The sequence below is a fragment of the Sus scrofa genome, chromosome 17 (genome assembly GCF_000003025.6).
Source record: "Sus scrofa isolate TJ Tabasco breed Duroc chromosome 17, Sscrofa11.1, whole genome shotgun sequence".
Taxonomy (NCBI): domain Eukaryota; kingdom Metazoa; phylum Chordata; class Mammalia; order Artiodactyla; family Suidae; genus Sus; species Sus scrofa.
The window spans coordinates 57,922,889-57,937,079 of record NC_010459.5 but is presented as its reverse complement, the minus strand read 5'-3'; the positions used below and the strand labels follow the sequence as shown (position 1 = coordinate 57,937,079).

At 53.7% G+C, this 14,191-nt stretch overlaps 1 protein-coding gene and 1 long non-coding RNA gene across 3 annotated transcripts; one reads left to right on the top strand and one right to left on the bottom strand.

Annotated features, from left to right (window-relative positions):
* PCK1 (phosphoenolpyruvate carboxykinase 1) lies at positions 557-6,573 on the bottom strand. 2 transcript variants are annotated; one of them, XM_005673043.3, is made up of 10 exons: positions 6,385-6,573; positions 5,940-6,203; positions 5,287-5,468; positions 4,652-4,855; positions 4,103-4,290; positions 3,708-3,870; positions 3,070-3,294; positions 2,851-2,982; positions 2,375-2,470; positions 557-1,548 (listed from the first exon to the last, which is right to left on the bottom strand). In XM_005673043.3, exons 2-10 carry the CDS (start codon positions 6,161-6,163, stop codon positions 1,094-1,096), a joined length of 1,869 nt encoding a protein of 622 aa, XP_005673100.1. In that variant the 5' UTR covers positions 6,164-6,203; positions 6,385-6,573; the 3' UTR covers positions 557-1,093.
* On the top strand, positions 6,691-9,089 carry LOC110257401. The gene is made up of 2 exons (XR_002339957.1): positions 6,691-6,800; positions 8,033-9,089. It is a non-coding gene; the product is annotated as an uncharacterized LOC110257401 (long non-coding RNA).

The following is a 14,191-nucleotide window of genomic DNA, read 5'->3' as shown; positions in this document are numbered from 1 at the left end:
AAAGGGCACTCTCTAGTGGCATCCAGGAGCTAACCAGTGGTTAATTCAGAAAACCCAAAGCGTGGTGCCATGTCACCGATGCGTGACGTTCTTGCTGCTCATCGCCCCCCCCCGCCCCCATCTCATTCCATCCTGCTCCCCCCCTCGCCCACGAGTCGCTCCCTGCATCGGAATGAACCTGATGCCCTGAGTTCTTTGGAGTGGGTTTGCTCTCTAAGGACTGCATCTGGGTCCCCTCTTCTCGGTGCTTCAAAATAAGAAAAACCAGAGGGTTCCCGTCATGGCGCAGTGGTTAACGAATCCGACTAGGAACCATGAGGTTGCGGGTTCGGTCCCTGGCCTCGCTCCATGGGTTAAGGATCCAGCATTGCCGTGAGTTGTGGTATAGGTTGCAGATGCGGCTCGCATCCCACGTTGCTGTGGCTCTGGCGTAGGCCGGTGGCTACAGCTCTGACTCAACCCCTAGCCTGGGAACCTCCATATGCTGTGGGAGCAGCCCAAGAAATGGCAAAAAGACAAAAAAATAAAAAGGTAAGAAACGCCAAGTCAACAAAGCCAACTTTTCTATAAAACTTTATTTTGTGATTTTTTTTCTAAGAAGTGAGAGGGGGAATCGTGGAAATTATGTAAAGGCAGGGAACCACAGTATATAAAAATAATTTAAACACACGTGTTAATGACAAAGCCACATGACTTTCTAGTAACAACTAGCAGTAATCTCGCCCAAGATTTTTCCAAAGGTGTTAAATACGTCGCAGACGACCGTCTGCGGACACACACACTGACACATACGCGTATATACAGCTCAAGCAGTCTGGGCATTCTGGCTCCCTGCTACAGCAGAAGGGCAAAACCAGAGACCCTGTGCCTGCGTGTCCCTAGGCTGAACCATCGTGCCGGATCGTGAAGGCTGGAGTCGTGCTGAGATCTCACTTCCTGACCTCATTGTTACTAGCCCTACTCTGGGGTCTTATCAGAAAACGTGGGCTGTGCTCATTGCGGTGCTGCAGGCGGTGGGAGGTCGGGAAGCACCCTCTCTGGGCTCCGCCGTCCGGAGGGCAGGGGGCGGGTGGGCGGGGTGGCCTGGGCCCCGTCACATCTGGCTGATTCTCTGCTTCAGGGCCAGGACCTCGCTCTGGATTTCGTAGGGCAGGTCTGCGTTCACCTGCTCCTCCAGGTACTTGTGGATCTCGTCCGCCTCCTCCTCCCAGAACTCCTTGGAGACCTGGAAGAGCTCGCTCACGCGGATGGCCTCCAGGCCCCGCAGGTCCAGGGCGGCCTCCTCGGGGACGTAGCCGATGGGCGTGAGCCTGGCGCCGCCCTTCCCCTGGACGCGGTCGAACATCCACGCCAGCACCCGGCAGTTCTCGCCGAAGCCCGGCCAGAGGAACCTGCCGTCCTTGTCCTTCCGGAACCAGTTGACGTGGAAGATCTTGGGCAGCTTGGCCGCCGGGTGCTGGGCCATGCTGAGCCAGTGGGCCAGGTATTTGCCGAAGTTGTAGCCGAAGAACGGCCGCATGGCGAAGGGGTCGTGCATAATCACTTTGCCTGCAGACAGGAGGCTCGGCTGGTGAGGGATGCCCCACGGGACGCCGGGCACGCCACTTACCGCTGACGTGCCCCGTGACTTTCTCTGCCTCCCTACACGTACAGAGGGATGCGGGGACGGACAGAGACAGAGGGACACACGGCCAGAGAGACAGAGAGATGCGGGGAAGGACAGGGACAGAGAGACACAGGTACAGAGAGACAGAGATGCGAGGAGCACAGAGACAGAGAGACACAGGGACAGAGAGACAGAGAGATACGGGGAAGGACAGGGACAGAGAGATGCAGAGACATAGGGAGACCCAGAGACAGAGAGAGAACAGAGAGACAGACACAGAGAGACACAGAGACAAAAGCAGCAAGAGAGAGATAGAGAAACAGAGATAGACACAGAGACAGAGACTCAGGGAAGAGAGATAGAGACAGACAGAGAGACATGGGGAAACACAGAGACAGAGAGAGGACAGAGACACAGACACAGAGAGACACAGAGACAGCAAGACAGAGACAGACATGGAGAGACAGAGAGAGATAAAGAGACACAGGGAGACAGAGAGACATCAGAGACAGAGATGGAGAGACGCGGAGAGACATGTAGACACACAGAGACAGAGAGAAGACAGAGAAACAGAGAGAGGCAGAGATAGAAAGACACATAGAGAGAGACACACAGAGATGGAAAGAGACAGGCAGACAGAGATAAAGACACAGAGAGACATATATCGAGAGAAAGAGCGACACACAGAGACAGAAACAGAGAGAGACATACAGAAACAGAGAGACACACAGAGAAGAAAGGGCAGCGCTGCCCTCCTTGGAGACTCACCCTTGTGCTCCGCAGCCGCGGTGGCCTCGGACCTCATGGCCGCCCCCACGAACACGCCGTGCTGCCAGCTGAGAGCCTCGTACACCAGAGGGACGCCTTTAGTAGGAAAGAAGTGTTCCTTAACGGCCTCGATGCCCAGAGCCCTCGGGGCGGCATCTCAGACATGGAGAGACGGCAGAGCAGAGTCTGTCTAACAGGGCTGATTCTGCCTCCCCAGAGCGAAGGGCACATGCGGCCACGTCGAAGTTACAGCGGGAGGCTGAAGTCAAGGCGGGTACAGCATCCCAGGAGCCAGGGGTGCTGGGCAGCCAGAGACGGGGTTCTGCGCTGGGGCCTGCTTCTTCCCCTGTGGCTTGGGGAGGGAAGCTCTGGATCCCTGGCACCCTCCGACAAGTCACAGGAAAGAGGACCACGCTCCCCCCCCCACTCGGCTAGCGATACCCCGAGCACCCAGCCCGAGGGCAGGGGAGCCTCACCAGCAGGGCGGCGCCCTCCGAAGATGATGCCCTCAATGGGCACGCCTTCCGGGGCCTCCCAGGCAGGGTCGATGATGGGGCACTGGCTGGCAGGGGTGCAGAACCGCGAGTTGGGGTGAGCGCAAGGTTCCCCTACAACAGCCAGAGAGAAGACGCCCTGAGCAGCTGCCGACACACAGGCCTGTAGGTGGGGGCACCGGGCCTCCCGGGGGGCCTTACCATCCTTGGGGTCCCACTCTGTGCCCTTCCAGGAAGTGAGCTTGATGCCCGGGGCCAGCGGCTGGTCGATGCCTTCCCAGTAAACGCCCCCGTCGCTGGTCTCGGCCACGTTGGTGAAGATGGTGTTGCTTTGGATGGTTTTGATGGCATTGGGGTTTGTCTTCACAGAGGTTCCGGGAGCAACGCCAAAAAACCCGTTCTCTGGGTTGATGGCCCGTAAATTACCTGGAGAGTTTCAAACCGGCCGGTGGAGGTAAGTCCCAGGCAAGGCATGACGAATAATCTCCGTTCCGGCCACGCTAGTTTCTGTCCCAGATTCTCAAATCTTTCATTTTTTCCCTCCTCCCTCGAGTCTACGTCTCCTTTCTCGTCCGAGCATTATTAGTCATGTAGACTCTTTCTTCCTCACCACTGTCCCACCACAAGGTTTTAATCCATTTACTGTGTAAACGAACACCCATACAGGGCCCCATTTCCACCCAGACTGGCCAGGAGGTTAAAGAAGGCTGGCAGAATGCGGATGTCCACACTTTGGCAAGAACTGGAAGAAGCCCAACCCCGACACCCTGGACGCGTGAAAGCCAAAACCTCACTGCGAGCCAATTCGAATCATCAGCACGGGAGCCTCAAAGGGTCACCTTGTTGGTCGAATTTCATCCAGGCGATGTCGTCCCCCACGCACTCCACTTTCCAGCCCGGGAGCGTGGGGTTCATCATAGCCAGGTTGGTCTTCCCGCAGGCGCTGGGGAAAGCTGCGGCAAAGTATTTCTTCTGGCCCTCGGGGTTGGTTACGCCCAGGATCTGTTGGAGACAAGACTTCTCCTTAAGCTCTCGGCTCCCTTCTGTCCCGGAGGTCAATGCTTTGGCCTAGGAGGGTGCCCGGGAGCCACTCAGAAGTACGGGTGGAGTTTCTACATCTGTCCTGGGAGCCCACAGGCTCTTGCCTGGTAGGAACTGTAGTGAGGGGGGTACACGCCTCCTCCCTGCCTCCCCCGCCCCCTGCCTCGCACATTTAGGATTTCCTGCATCTTACCAGCATGTGCTCTGCCAGCCACCCCTCCTCCTTGGCCAGCCGGCTGGCCATCCTCAGGGCAAAGCACTTCTTCCCAAGGAGTGAGTTCCCGCCGTACCCGCTCCCGAAGGAGATGATTTCTCGGCGGTCGGGCAGGTGGGCAATGAGCGTCAGCTCTGGGTTACAGGCCCAGTTGTTAACCAAGGGCTCTGCACAGGAGGACACGCCCCACATTAGCATCCACCTGGGTTCAAAGCTGAAGCTATCTTTTTTTTTCTTTTTTTTTTGCTTTTTAGGGCCACAACTGCAGCAGGTGGAGGTTCCCAGGCTAGGGGTCTAATTGGAGCTGTAGCTGCTGGCCTACACCACAGCCACAGCAACACAGGATCCGAGCTGCATCTGCAACCTGCACCACAGCTCACGGCAACGCCGGATCCTTAACCCACTGAGCGAGGCCAGGGATCGAACCCACAACCTCATGGTTCCTAGTCAGATGCGTTTCCACTGGGCAACAACGGAAACGCCTTTTTTCCCAACTCCAGCTGTCGATTTGGAAATGCACCTGCTTACTTTTCAAAGGCAGGGGGCACCCCACGGAGTGGAGGCCCTTGATGAACTCGCCCGCCCCCAGCGCGTCCAGGACGGCCGAGCCCATCCGCGTCATGATGCGCATGCTGGCCACCACGTAGGGCGAGTCCGTCAGCTCGATGCCAATCTTGGACAGGGGCGAGCCCAGGGGCCCCATGCTGAACGGGATGACATACATCGTGCGACCTGTGGGGGCAGCAGGGGGCAGCGGGTGAGGGGTCACCCCGGACTCCCCAGCCGCCACCCCCGGTGTCCCCGGCGACCCTCCTCCTGATCCCCCTTGGACAACACGCCCCTTTGCCGCTGGCACCCCTCCCCGATTTGGAGGAGCCCACTGGAGAGTGAACAGAGCCCCCAAATGAAAGACTTTTCACCAACGCGCAGCTGGGTCCCTCCAAGCTGTCTTCGCGCTGCGTGCGTGGAAACTGTTTCCATGGCCACGCAAGTCAGTCTATCCAGCCACACTGCGCTGGGCAGTGTCAATACACGGCCCATTTCACACACGGAATTTAAAGCTCGCTGAGGCCACGGGAGGTTCTATTACAACTACCATGAGGCCAGATCGATGAGAAAAGTTTCGCTGATATTTCACCCAATCAGGTAAAGGTTTCACTCACCCTTCATGCACCCCGGAAACCGGGCATTGAAGGCTTTCTCGAAGTCCTCCGGGGACATCCAGCGACCCAGCTGGCTGAGGCCGCTTCTGGGGATGGGCACCGCATCCCTTTGCTCCTGAGTAATGATGACCGTCTTGCTTTCAATTCTGGCCACGTCCCTGGGGTCTGTGAGAGCCAACCAGCTGCAAAAATCAAAAACACCCAGGTTGGGACGGGAGAGGGCTGTGCTGCTACCCCCCATGCCCTGGACCCCCCATCCTTCCGGATGGGACCCGTTTACTCATTAGCACGTTCTTCCCACACCTGGCAGGTGCCGGGCTCACAGATGATGGTCCGTCCGTGTGGACACAGCCACGCCGACTGGCACTCGGTCGGGGGACCTTTCATAGACTAGGGGCGAGTCGTCGAGGACAGGGATGGTCTGACCTTGGTTTTGATCAAGGATCTAAATGCAAAGAGGGCCTGCACGCGCCCTCTCCCTGAGACCTTGGGCTGCTCTGCCAATATCATAAAATTAAGACTATGCGTTTCTGACTCTTTGGTTAAGTTTTTCAAGAGCCTGCGAACCACACAGCCCCTCTTCCACCTCTTCCCACCTGCAGCTCGCTCGCTGGGGACAGGGAAGCCACCACGGGGGCCGGGGCGGGACTCACCAGTTGTCATACTTCTTCAGCCTCTTGATGACACCCTCTTCCTCCATGTGGCTCAGCAGCTGCTGGTTCTCCTCCTCGGAGCCATCGCAGATGTGGATTTGGTCAGGCTGGCACAGCTTGGCGCTGCTCTCCACGAAATCCCGCACGGCCTGGGGCAGGCTGTCCAGGGTGCCCCGGACGACTTTGGCCGAGTGGTTGAGGCCGTTTGAGAGCTGAGGAGGCATCCTGCAGGGCCGAGCTAAGGGGTGTGGATGCCAAGGTCGCCTGCAACAAGAAAGCACAGGCTTCCTGAACCAGAACCGGCACCTCGGGCACCCTCGGGTAGACGCCACGCACTCTGTGTGGGCTCCACGTCACCACACAGTCACAGCTGGAAGGAAGACAAAAACCAGTTCCTGTTAGCTCTGCCCTTTGTTAGAAATGGAAATGAAGCAGCTTTACCTACGTTTTCTCTCCTTGGATGGTCAAGGAAGGTCGGATCCGAGACCCAAGGGTCGCTTTGCAGGCTCGTCCCGCTGGTCAGCGCGCGTTCCCAGTGGGGAGGCCCTGCTGGGTGTTTGGGGGCAGAACCTCCCAGCTTTAAATTCTGGGGAGGAGAAAGGCCCGGGCCCTCAGCCACCCCCGGGAGGCTCGTCTCTGACGTCAGGGCCGGTCTTTGGATCATGGCCACGGTCCGTTACGCTTTGGACCGGCTCACCACAATAAACCCCCGGGGGTAATCATTGATGGTCGTTAATGAGTGCTGGGCGGCCTCCGGCCCTGGGATCGGCCACAGCCAACCGTTACGCAACCTCAGATTGACTAGACTTTGAACCAGTCCACTGCTGATGCATAGCTCACGGCCCTCCCATCGACAGGCAGGTAGGATGGCGCCCCAGCGGGGGCGGGAGGGGGGGAGATTGGCGGTTTGGGCAGCACGTCTTGTGTACAGATGGCCGCTGGCTGGCCACAACCACGATGGTGAGCTCTCACCCCACAGTCAAAGGCCCATGGGAAGAACGACCCTGAATTCAAGAAAGCATGTGGCTTCTTGGCAAAGGTCTGACCTAATTAGAGGTGATTAACCTTATTGAGTGTCCACTGCCTACCCCCTGCCCCTACCCCAAACATCAGCTCCCTGAGGGTAAGGATTTCTCTCTCTTTTGTTCGTGCTGTGTGCATGGTTCCCCGCACACAGTGGGAGAGGAATGAACAAACGCCGAGCATTGTTCTGAGTGCTTTGCAACTAACTTCCTGTCGCCCTCTGCAGTGGAGTCCACGAATGGCTCCCCACTCCCCCACCTCCCTGAACAGACAAGGACACTGAGGCCCAGGAGGCCCAGTGGCTACTCCCAGCTCCCAGGCTGGTGGGTGGTAGAGGGGGGGTTGGAACACGAGCGACTGGGCTCTGGAGCAGCGCAGCAGACTGCGCCTTATGAGGCACCTTTGCCCCTTCTGGGAACTTGCATGTATTCTCCAAGGAGTTCTGGGCTGGGTGCAGTTATTTCTGAAGTTGACTCTATACTTTCTGTTGCCCTTGCAAATCTGAGCAGCGGGGAGTGGAGGGGGCTTGGCGGTTTTGCTAGATTACCCTTGAGCAATGAGACCTTTATAACAGCAGTAAAGAATTTGCTTTGCAAAGCATCAGAACTTCAGCCCAATTTAATGAGCTATGGAACTGCTGGCTGATGTTTCTGGAACACTGGGTGAGAAGTCAGGAGAACGGGGCCAGCCCCTGACTCCCCACAGCCAGCGGGACTCAGAGGGGGTCGGTGGGGACTTGCCTGCCTCCCCCGTGGGGCGTGAGCTGAGCTGTGGCCATCACAAGGCCTTGGGGACAAACCACCTCCGACCAAGGGGTACTTAGAGGACCGTCCAGCAGGGCTTCCTTCCCGCTGCCACTTTGTCGTGTACACACGTACAACTTCCAGCAGAACTCTCAGCCCATTGCTGTGTTTCCTTCACGCAGATCTTTTATTCAGCCAATTAATCTTTCAGTATAAATACAATAAATGTTTTTGTTTAGTTTAAAATCAATTGCCATTTAATTCAATGGAATTCATTCTTTTCTTTCTCTTTTTTTTTTTTTTTTTTTTTTTTTGGCCATGCCAAAGGGATGTGGAAGTTCCGCGGTCAGGGATGGAACACACACTACAGCAGTAACAACAGTGGGCCCTTAACCCGCTGCACCACCAGGGAACTCCTGGAACTCATCCTTAATGGTGCTGTCGGCCATGTCTAAGTTTATGGGGTGTCCAGTTTTAACCACAACATAGCTCCACCTCTGGGGACACTTTCTTAGGATCTGGTGTTAATGAAATCAGCCATTCAAATGCATAACCATGAAAACACAGTACACACCTTGACACCAGCGTGGCTGATCTCCCCAAGGGGCTGGAGATTCCCATGGTGCCGATAAAACAGTAACAGTGACACCAAGATCCTTCCCGAGTTTAAGATTTATCTCTCTATCAAAACTGCCTCCTCTGACCTCAAGCCCTTTCTCGTCACCTCTGAACTCCAACCTGTGCTAAGCGAACACTAATCAAACAGACAACTGAGACAGTTGCTGTCACAACATCATCCGCTCACTGTAGCTGCGGCTGTATCCTCAGGAACTACAGACTCGGGGTGTTTCCCAGGGCAGCGTGAGCACCCAGATCCCCGAGCCATGGACCACCTGGCCAGAGAGTCGCCAACTGGAGAATCCTGACACCTAAAACTAAGAAAAGTCGTAGACATGTCATAAGACAATGGTTAACCCCAGTTTTTTCATTCTTCCCCCTTTAAAACACCCCCAACTCGAAGACCAAGACGGAGGGCATCCGAGGCTTGTCTCCTTCTCCTTTGCTTGATGCCCTGCAAATAAACCCTCACTTTGCCGCACACGCCCGCTGTCAGAGTTGGGCTTTTGGCACCCCGGGCACACCAACTCTTCCTTGAGAGCGCTCAGGGCCTTGGGGTCTGCAGGCCCTCTGCTGGTGTGGGGCTTCTCCTTCGCAGATCCAGCAGCTCCCGGGCCCCTTTGGCCTGGGGATCTGGCTGGAGAATTCCCCTCCAGAGTTTCAGTATCCCTAGGCAATATTTTAGGCTAGCTGCAAAGGCACGATTTTTGGGTTGGAAGATGTCTATTGGTTTAATAAAAGTAAGAGCCTAAGATGGCCTTTGGAATTGGTGTGGCTTTAAACCTCTTGCACTGAGGTTGGCTTTTGTCATTTGTGTGTGTGTCTGTGTGTGTGTGTTCAAGAAGGTACATTATTTTAATTGGCGAACATGGCACACAGAAGTTCAGGTCCTAAGTGTAGACATTTGAGGTGAATCCTACAAAATTAGATCACCTTCAGTTCTGGTTTCAGCACCAAAGCTAATATGCAGATATTGTAATGGCCATACTATTCTTTAGACTCTGGAGAAAAATTCCCAAGACGAGGCTCCTTCAGAACGGGTTTTGCTGGCTTGATAAAACATCTTGTCAAAATTCGAACCCCAGGGGAACAAGTCCTTCTAGGAGAACCTGCTTTTTGCTCATTATACCTTGAGGTATCAACGTTCTACCAGGGCTCTGAGGAACCGGTACCTTAGCTGGAGCATCTCCATTCGGAGGCTGAGGAGGAAAAAAAAAAGCGGGAAAGAAGCTTCTAGGAGTTCCCGTCGTGGCTCAGTGGTTAATGAAACCGACTCGCATCTATGAGGACGCAGGTTTGATCCCTGACCTCGCTCAGTGGGTTAAGGATCTGGCATTGCCGTGAGCTGTGTCGTAGGTCCCAGACGTGGCTTGGATCCCCAGTGACTGTGGTGTAGGCCGGCAGCTACAGCTCCAATTCGACCCCTAGCTTGGGAACCTCCATATGCCCTGGGTGCAGGCCCTAAAAAGACAAAAGATAAAAAATAAAAAAAGAAGAAGAAGCTTTTAAATTTAACTTGCACCAACTGTTGGTTATAAACTAGTGAATGTTATATTGTAACACCTGGTTCATGACTAAGTTTTAAAATGAAGCTATGAGATCTCTGAGTGGACGCATGTCCACGTGGAGGTTGTGAACACACGTCTTTCCCTTCGGATGTCTTACCACAATTCACTCGTAAATGAGCACGAGTTAATTGGCTTAAAGGACATTGGCTCAGAAACAGAACAGGGAGTTCCCGTCGTGGCGCAGTGGTTAACGAATCCGACTAGGAACCATGAGGTTGCGGGTTCGGTCCCTGCCCCTTGCTCAGTGGGTTAATGATCCGGCGTTGCCGTGAGCTGTGGTGTAGGTCACAGACGCGGCTTGGATCTGGCGTTGCTGCGGCTCTGGCGTAGGCCGGTGGCTACAGCTCCGATTCGACCCCTAGCCTGGGAACCTCCACATGCCGCGGGAGTGGCCCAAGAAATAGCAAAAAGGACAAAAAAAAAAAAAAAAAAAAGAAACAGAACAGAAACTAACCCGAGTGAATTTTAGGCTCACGTGATCCAGAAAATATTCCGTGTTTACAGACCTGTCTTCAGAGGCATCAAGATTAAGTATAACATCTTTATTGCCCCTGGGTTTACTGAAAGTCTAATAAGTTCATGTGATTTCTGTTAGAAAATTTGTCAGCCCATTTTGATACGATGGAGTCTTTAAGTAAGTCGAAGGTACATGAACTAAGAGGTTTTTTTAAGGGGAACTTTTTAGGAACGTCCTATGTTTTAAGAATGCTGAGAAATAGCCTCTCCAGATGGTGGCAACTTGAAACTTTGGAGTGTCCCTAATTAACTGAAGGAGGTTTAGTGACGGGGTCATTCCGAGGTTCGCTCCCTGTCAAAACTGAAAGTTATTGTTTTACTTCGCAGCCTCCGTAGTCCCCAGTGTTCAGGATAGAAAGAAAATTCCGTAGCAAAGTTCTCAGAACGTAACTGTTCACGACACTCATCACCACCTGCTTTAAGACTGTGGCTAAAAACACATGCGCAATGTCTGTGTGACAGTTTGGTATAATTAATAAAACACACAGCCTATAAAGAGTTTCCCTGTCCGCATACCTCTGTGCTTGCTCAGTCCATCTGATTAGTTTTCCCCCAGTGTAGATAATTAGGCAACTTCATAAATGTAACTTGCATATATAAAAATGTATATATAATCAAAATATAAGATAAAATATCTAACATTTAAATGTGTTTAGTATAAATATATAAGTATATAATACAAATATATATAGCAAAGGTATACAAATGACATGATATTTATATTTTTATATTTTATATACTTATAAAATTCCATCTTAGATACAATGTTATCTGTTGTAAACCTATATAAAATTATATATGATAAATATAGCACTATAAACAAAGGAGGCCTGGCACCAAGGGACAAGGATGGACCCAGGGCAGGCGGCAAAGGACAAAGGGTTGTCGTGTCGAAAGATTTGCAGACACAAAGGGGAAATGACAGAAGAAACTGTCCGCTGTTGAGGTATGGGGAAGTGGCTCTGGCTGGACGTGATTTAGACTGGAACAGCCTTCTTGGTGGCCTGTGGAGTGTGTGCGGTACCCCTGCTTTAACCGTTAAGGAGAACAAGTGCATTTGGACATTAACATAAAGGCAACCGTGAGTCGCACATCCCAGACAGAGCCGCGTGGCCGTGGCCGCTGTGGACGTGGTTTCCGACGTGGTCCTGTATTGCTGAGACCTTGCATTTCCTGAAGTGCATCAGACACCGGGGTACCACCAGAGTGGGTCTTTCTGCACGGTGGGCACACAAAGAGCCTGCGCCCATAAGGACAGCTGCGAGTCGCTCGAAGGGCACCTAGATGGAAGACAAACATGAGAAACCAGAACTTCGGCGCGGTTCCAAAGCCTACACGGCGTTCAAGGAGCGAAAGGGCTGGTCCGGTGAAAACGAGGGAGCAGAGAGCCACCCAACCGTCCCCTCTCCCACGTGTACAGGATGGAAGGATGGCGTTAGGTCTCTGCAAGTTTTCCCGATCAGATGTTAAAAAGCAGACATAGGGCCGCAGGTTTACCCAAAAGTACCAAGTTCTCTAAAAGAAAAAAGCAATGCGGAGGGAAACGAAGGTTTTGAGGACTCGCAGAAGAGGTTCTCTTGTCCCTCTGTTGATGGACCCCTAGGGCCCCAATCTGCATCTGTTCTCAGAGACCCCCTGCCCCCAAGGGGGGGCTCACTGAGCAACACCTCAAGGTACCCGTGGCCTTCGCTGCGAGGAAGCCCCAGAACTGAGTACCAGCCACTGGTTTCCTGCAGGGGCAGCTAACCTGGAATCCCCCAGCCGTTCCCTGGAGCTGGGACCCTGGGGATCTTCCGTCAAAACCCCGCTATGGATATTTCAACTCGTGCCAAGGTGGCTAGGGAGGGTGGGTGGCTACACTTATCATTGTCTGTTGGAGGCATGAATATGCGACGTGACAAAGAATGGAAAGGAAAGACTGGCACCGTAGAGTGGCTGTAGAGGTCAGTCTATACAAAGTCTTGTGACTCTCATGACCCTTGAGGCAACACGAAAGAGAACAACATCAAAAAATGGCATCAGGAAAACAAGATTGCTGAAGCCCTGATGTTGCTGATGGAAAACCCTCAGCTCTGGCATTCTCAGGGCTGGAGCCTGGGGGGATTTGTGGGAGAGGCCACAGATGGCTGGAAGCACACAACAAATTACGGCCTGGGAGGGCTAAAACAGTTATGATTGCTTTGTGTGCTTCGGAATGACTCTCCTAGCATATCTTTTTTTCTTTTTTTTGCCATTTTCTTGGGCCGCTCCCACGGCATATGGAGGTTCCCAAGCTAGGGGTCTAATCGGAGCTGTGGCTGCCAGCCTGCGCCACAGCCACAGCAATGCGGGATCCGAGCCATGTCTGCGACCTACACCACAGCTCACAGCAATGCCGGATCCTTCACCCACTGAGCAAGGCCAGGGAACGAACCCACAACCTCATGGTTCCTAGTCGGATTCGTTAACCACTGCGCCACGATGGGAACTCCCCTGTCCTAGCATATCTTGCTTCCTATAAGTTTGAAGTAAAATACCGATGTATCCCCTGCACGTACAAGGAACTAGAAACTAGTAAATAAAAACCGTGAGTGGGCTCAGAGGGTGGCTCTTGCCTCTTGAAAGCAGTAGCCCCCTGATCCCCACTCTATTTCTGTGTCTCTTTCTTCTTATTTCTGCGATTCTGCTGACGTCGGGACCTGGGTTGACGAGCAGGCCTTATCAATTGCCATCTCCCGGGGCTACGAGGGGTATTTGTCCTTTCTGCATTTGCAAACACACCACAAGACACACAACCCCACCCCAGTTTTCCCAGGGCCGCATAAACACACGCGTCCTAAGGCACAAGGATGCTCTTCTTCCAAAAGCATCTGCAAAGCCAAGCCCAGGTACAAAACCGCGCCGTTGAAAGAAGGAAGAAAACCAGACACTGGAAAAAAGTGTCAAAGCTAGCGGATGTCTTCACGCCTTCTCCCCGAGGTCACATACACGTTTTTTCTTATCCTAAGCTGCAGGCCCGCTGTCCCCAGGGTCCTGAGGAGCGAGGAAACAAGACTTTGAAAAGTCTTTGGATGCCTGTGCGGATGGAGCAGCCAAGAAGGCCACAGGGCGGCCGAGGCCGGGCCACCAAGACTAGAAGGTGTGAGCAGGTGAGGTGTAGGGTAGGGAATGGCTGCGTTCCAGGTAAGCAGTGGAAAACAAAGCCATGAACTTGGGTGGAGTCTCCCAGAGAACAGTTTGCTTGACATACACTGGCGGTTCCTGGTTACCTAGATGCCAATAAAAAACCAGAAACTCCCAGAACCGTCAACCCCGGGGCTTGGCCGTCCCGTCCCGTACAGTCTAGATGGGAGGTTTCCGCCCTGGGCTCTGAGGGTTGGGGGCGTCCCTCTGAGCCCCCTGGTGGACAGAGGGGGAACTGCCAGGTGAGAAGTGCTCCGAGCTCTCCTCACCCCGCCGCATCTTGGACTGCATGTTAGACCTCACCTGTGGGACTGCCGTACTGGATCTCTGTTCCAACAAGGAACTCCAGAAAACACTCAAAATCCACCCCTCACCACCAGTTCTTTCCCTGGAGGAGTGAAACAGCTGTGACCCGGAGGGGGAAAAGGGGCCGTTTTCCCAAGTCAGGGCTCTCCACTGCAGGACCATGGCCTCTCCTCCACGGATGGGGGAGACGGAGGGGTTCATTCCACCCAGGGGTCACCCCCAAAATGCCCCCTCAGCCTGGGAATCTGAAGCCCTAGGAAAGCGCTCCCCTTTCCTGGTAAGGATCAAAGGGACAGTGGTTTTCCAGAAGGTGATA

Bases quoted from the DNA above. Each gene is read 5' to 3' on its own strand.
- PCK1 (XM_005673043.3), bottom strand. From the start codon at position 6,163: ATGCCTCCTCAGCTCTCAAACGGCCTCAACCACTCGGCCAAAGTCGTC. The intron at 4,856-5,286 runs GTGAGTGAAACC...CTGCCCCCACAG, and splicing joins GTTTCCGGGGTGCATGAAGG to GTCGCACGATGTATGTCATC. The intron at 4,291-4,651 runs GTAAGCAGGTGC...CCTCCTGTGCAG, and splicing joins GTGCCCCCTGCCTTTGAAAA to AGCCCTTGGTTAACAACTGG.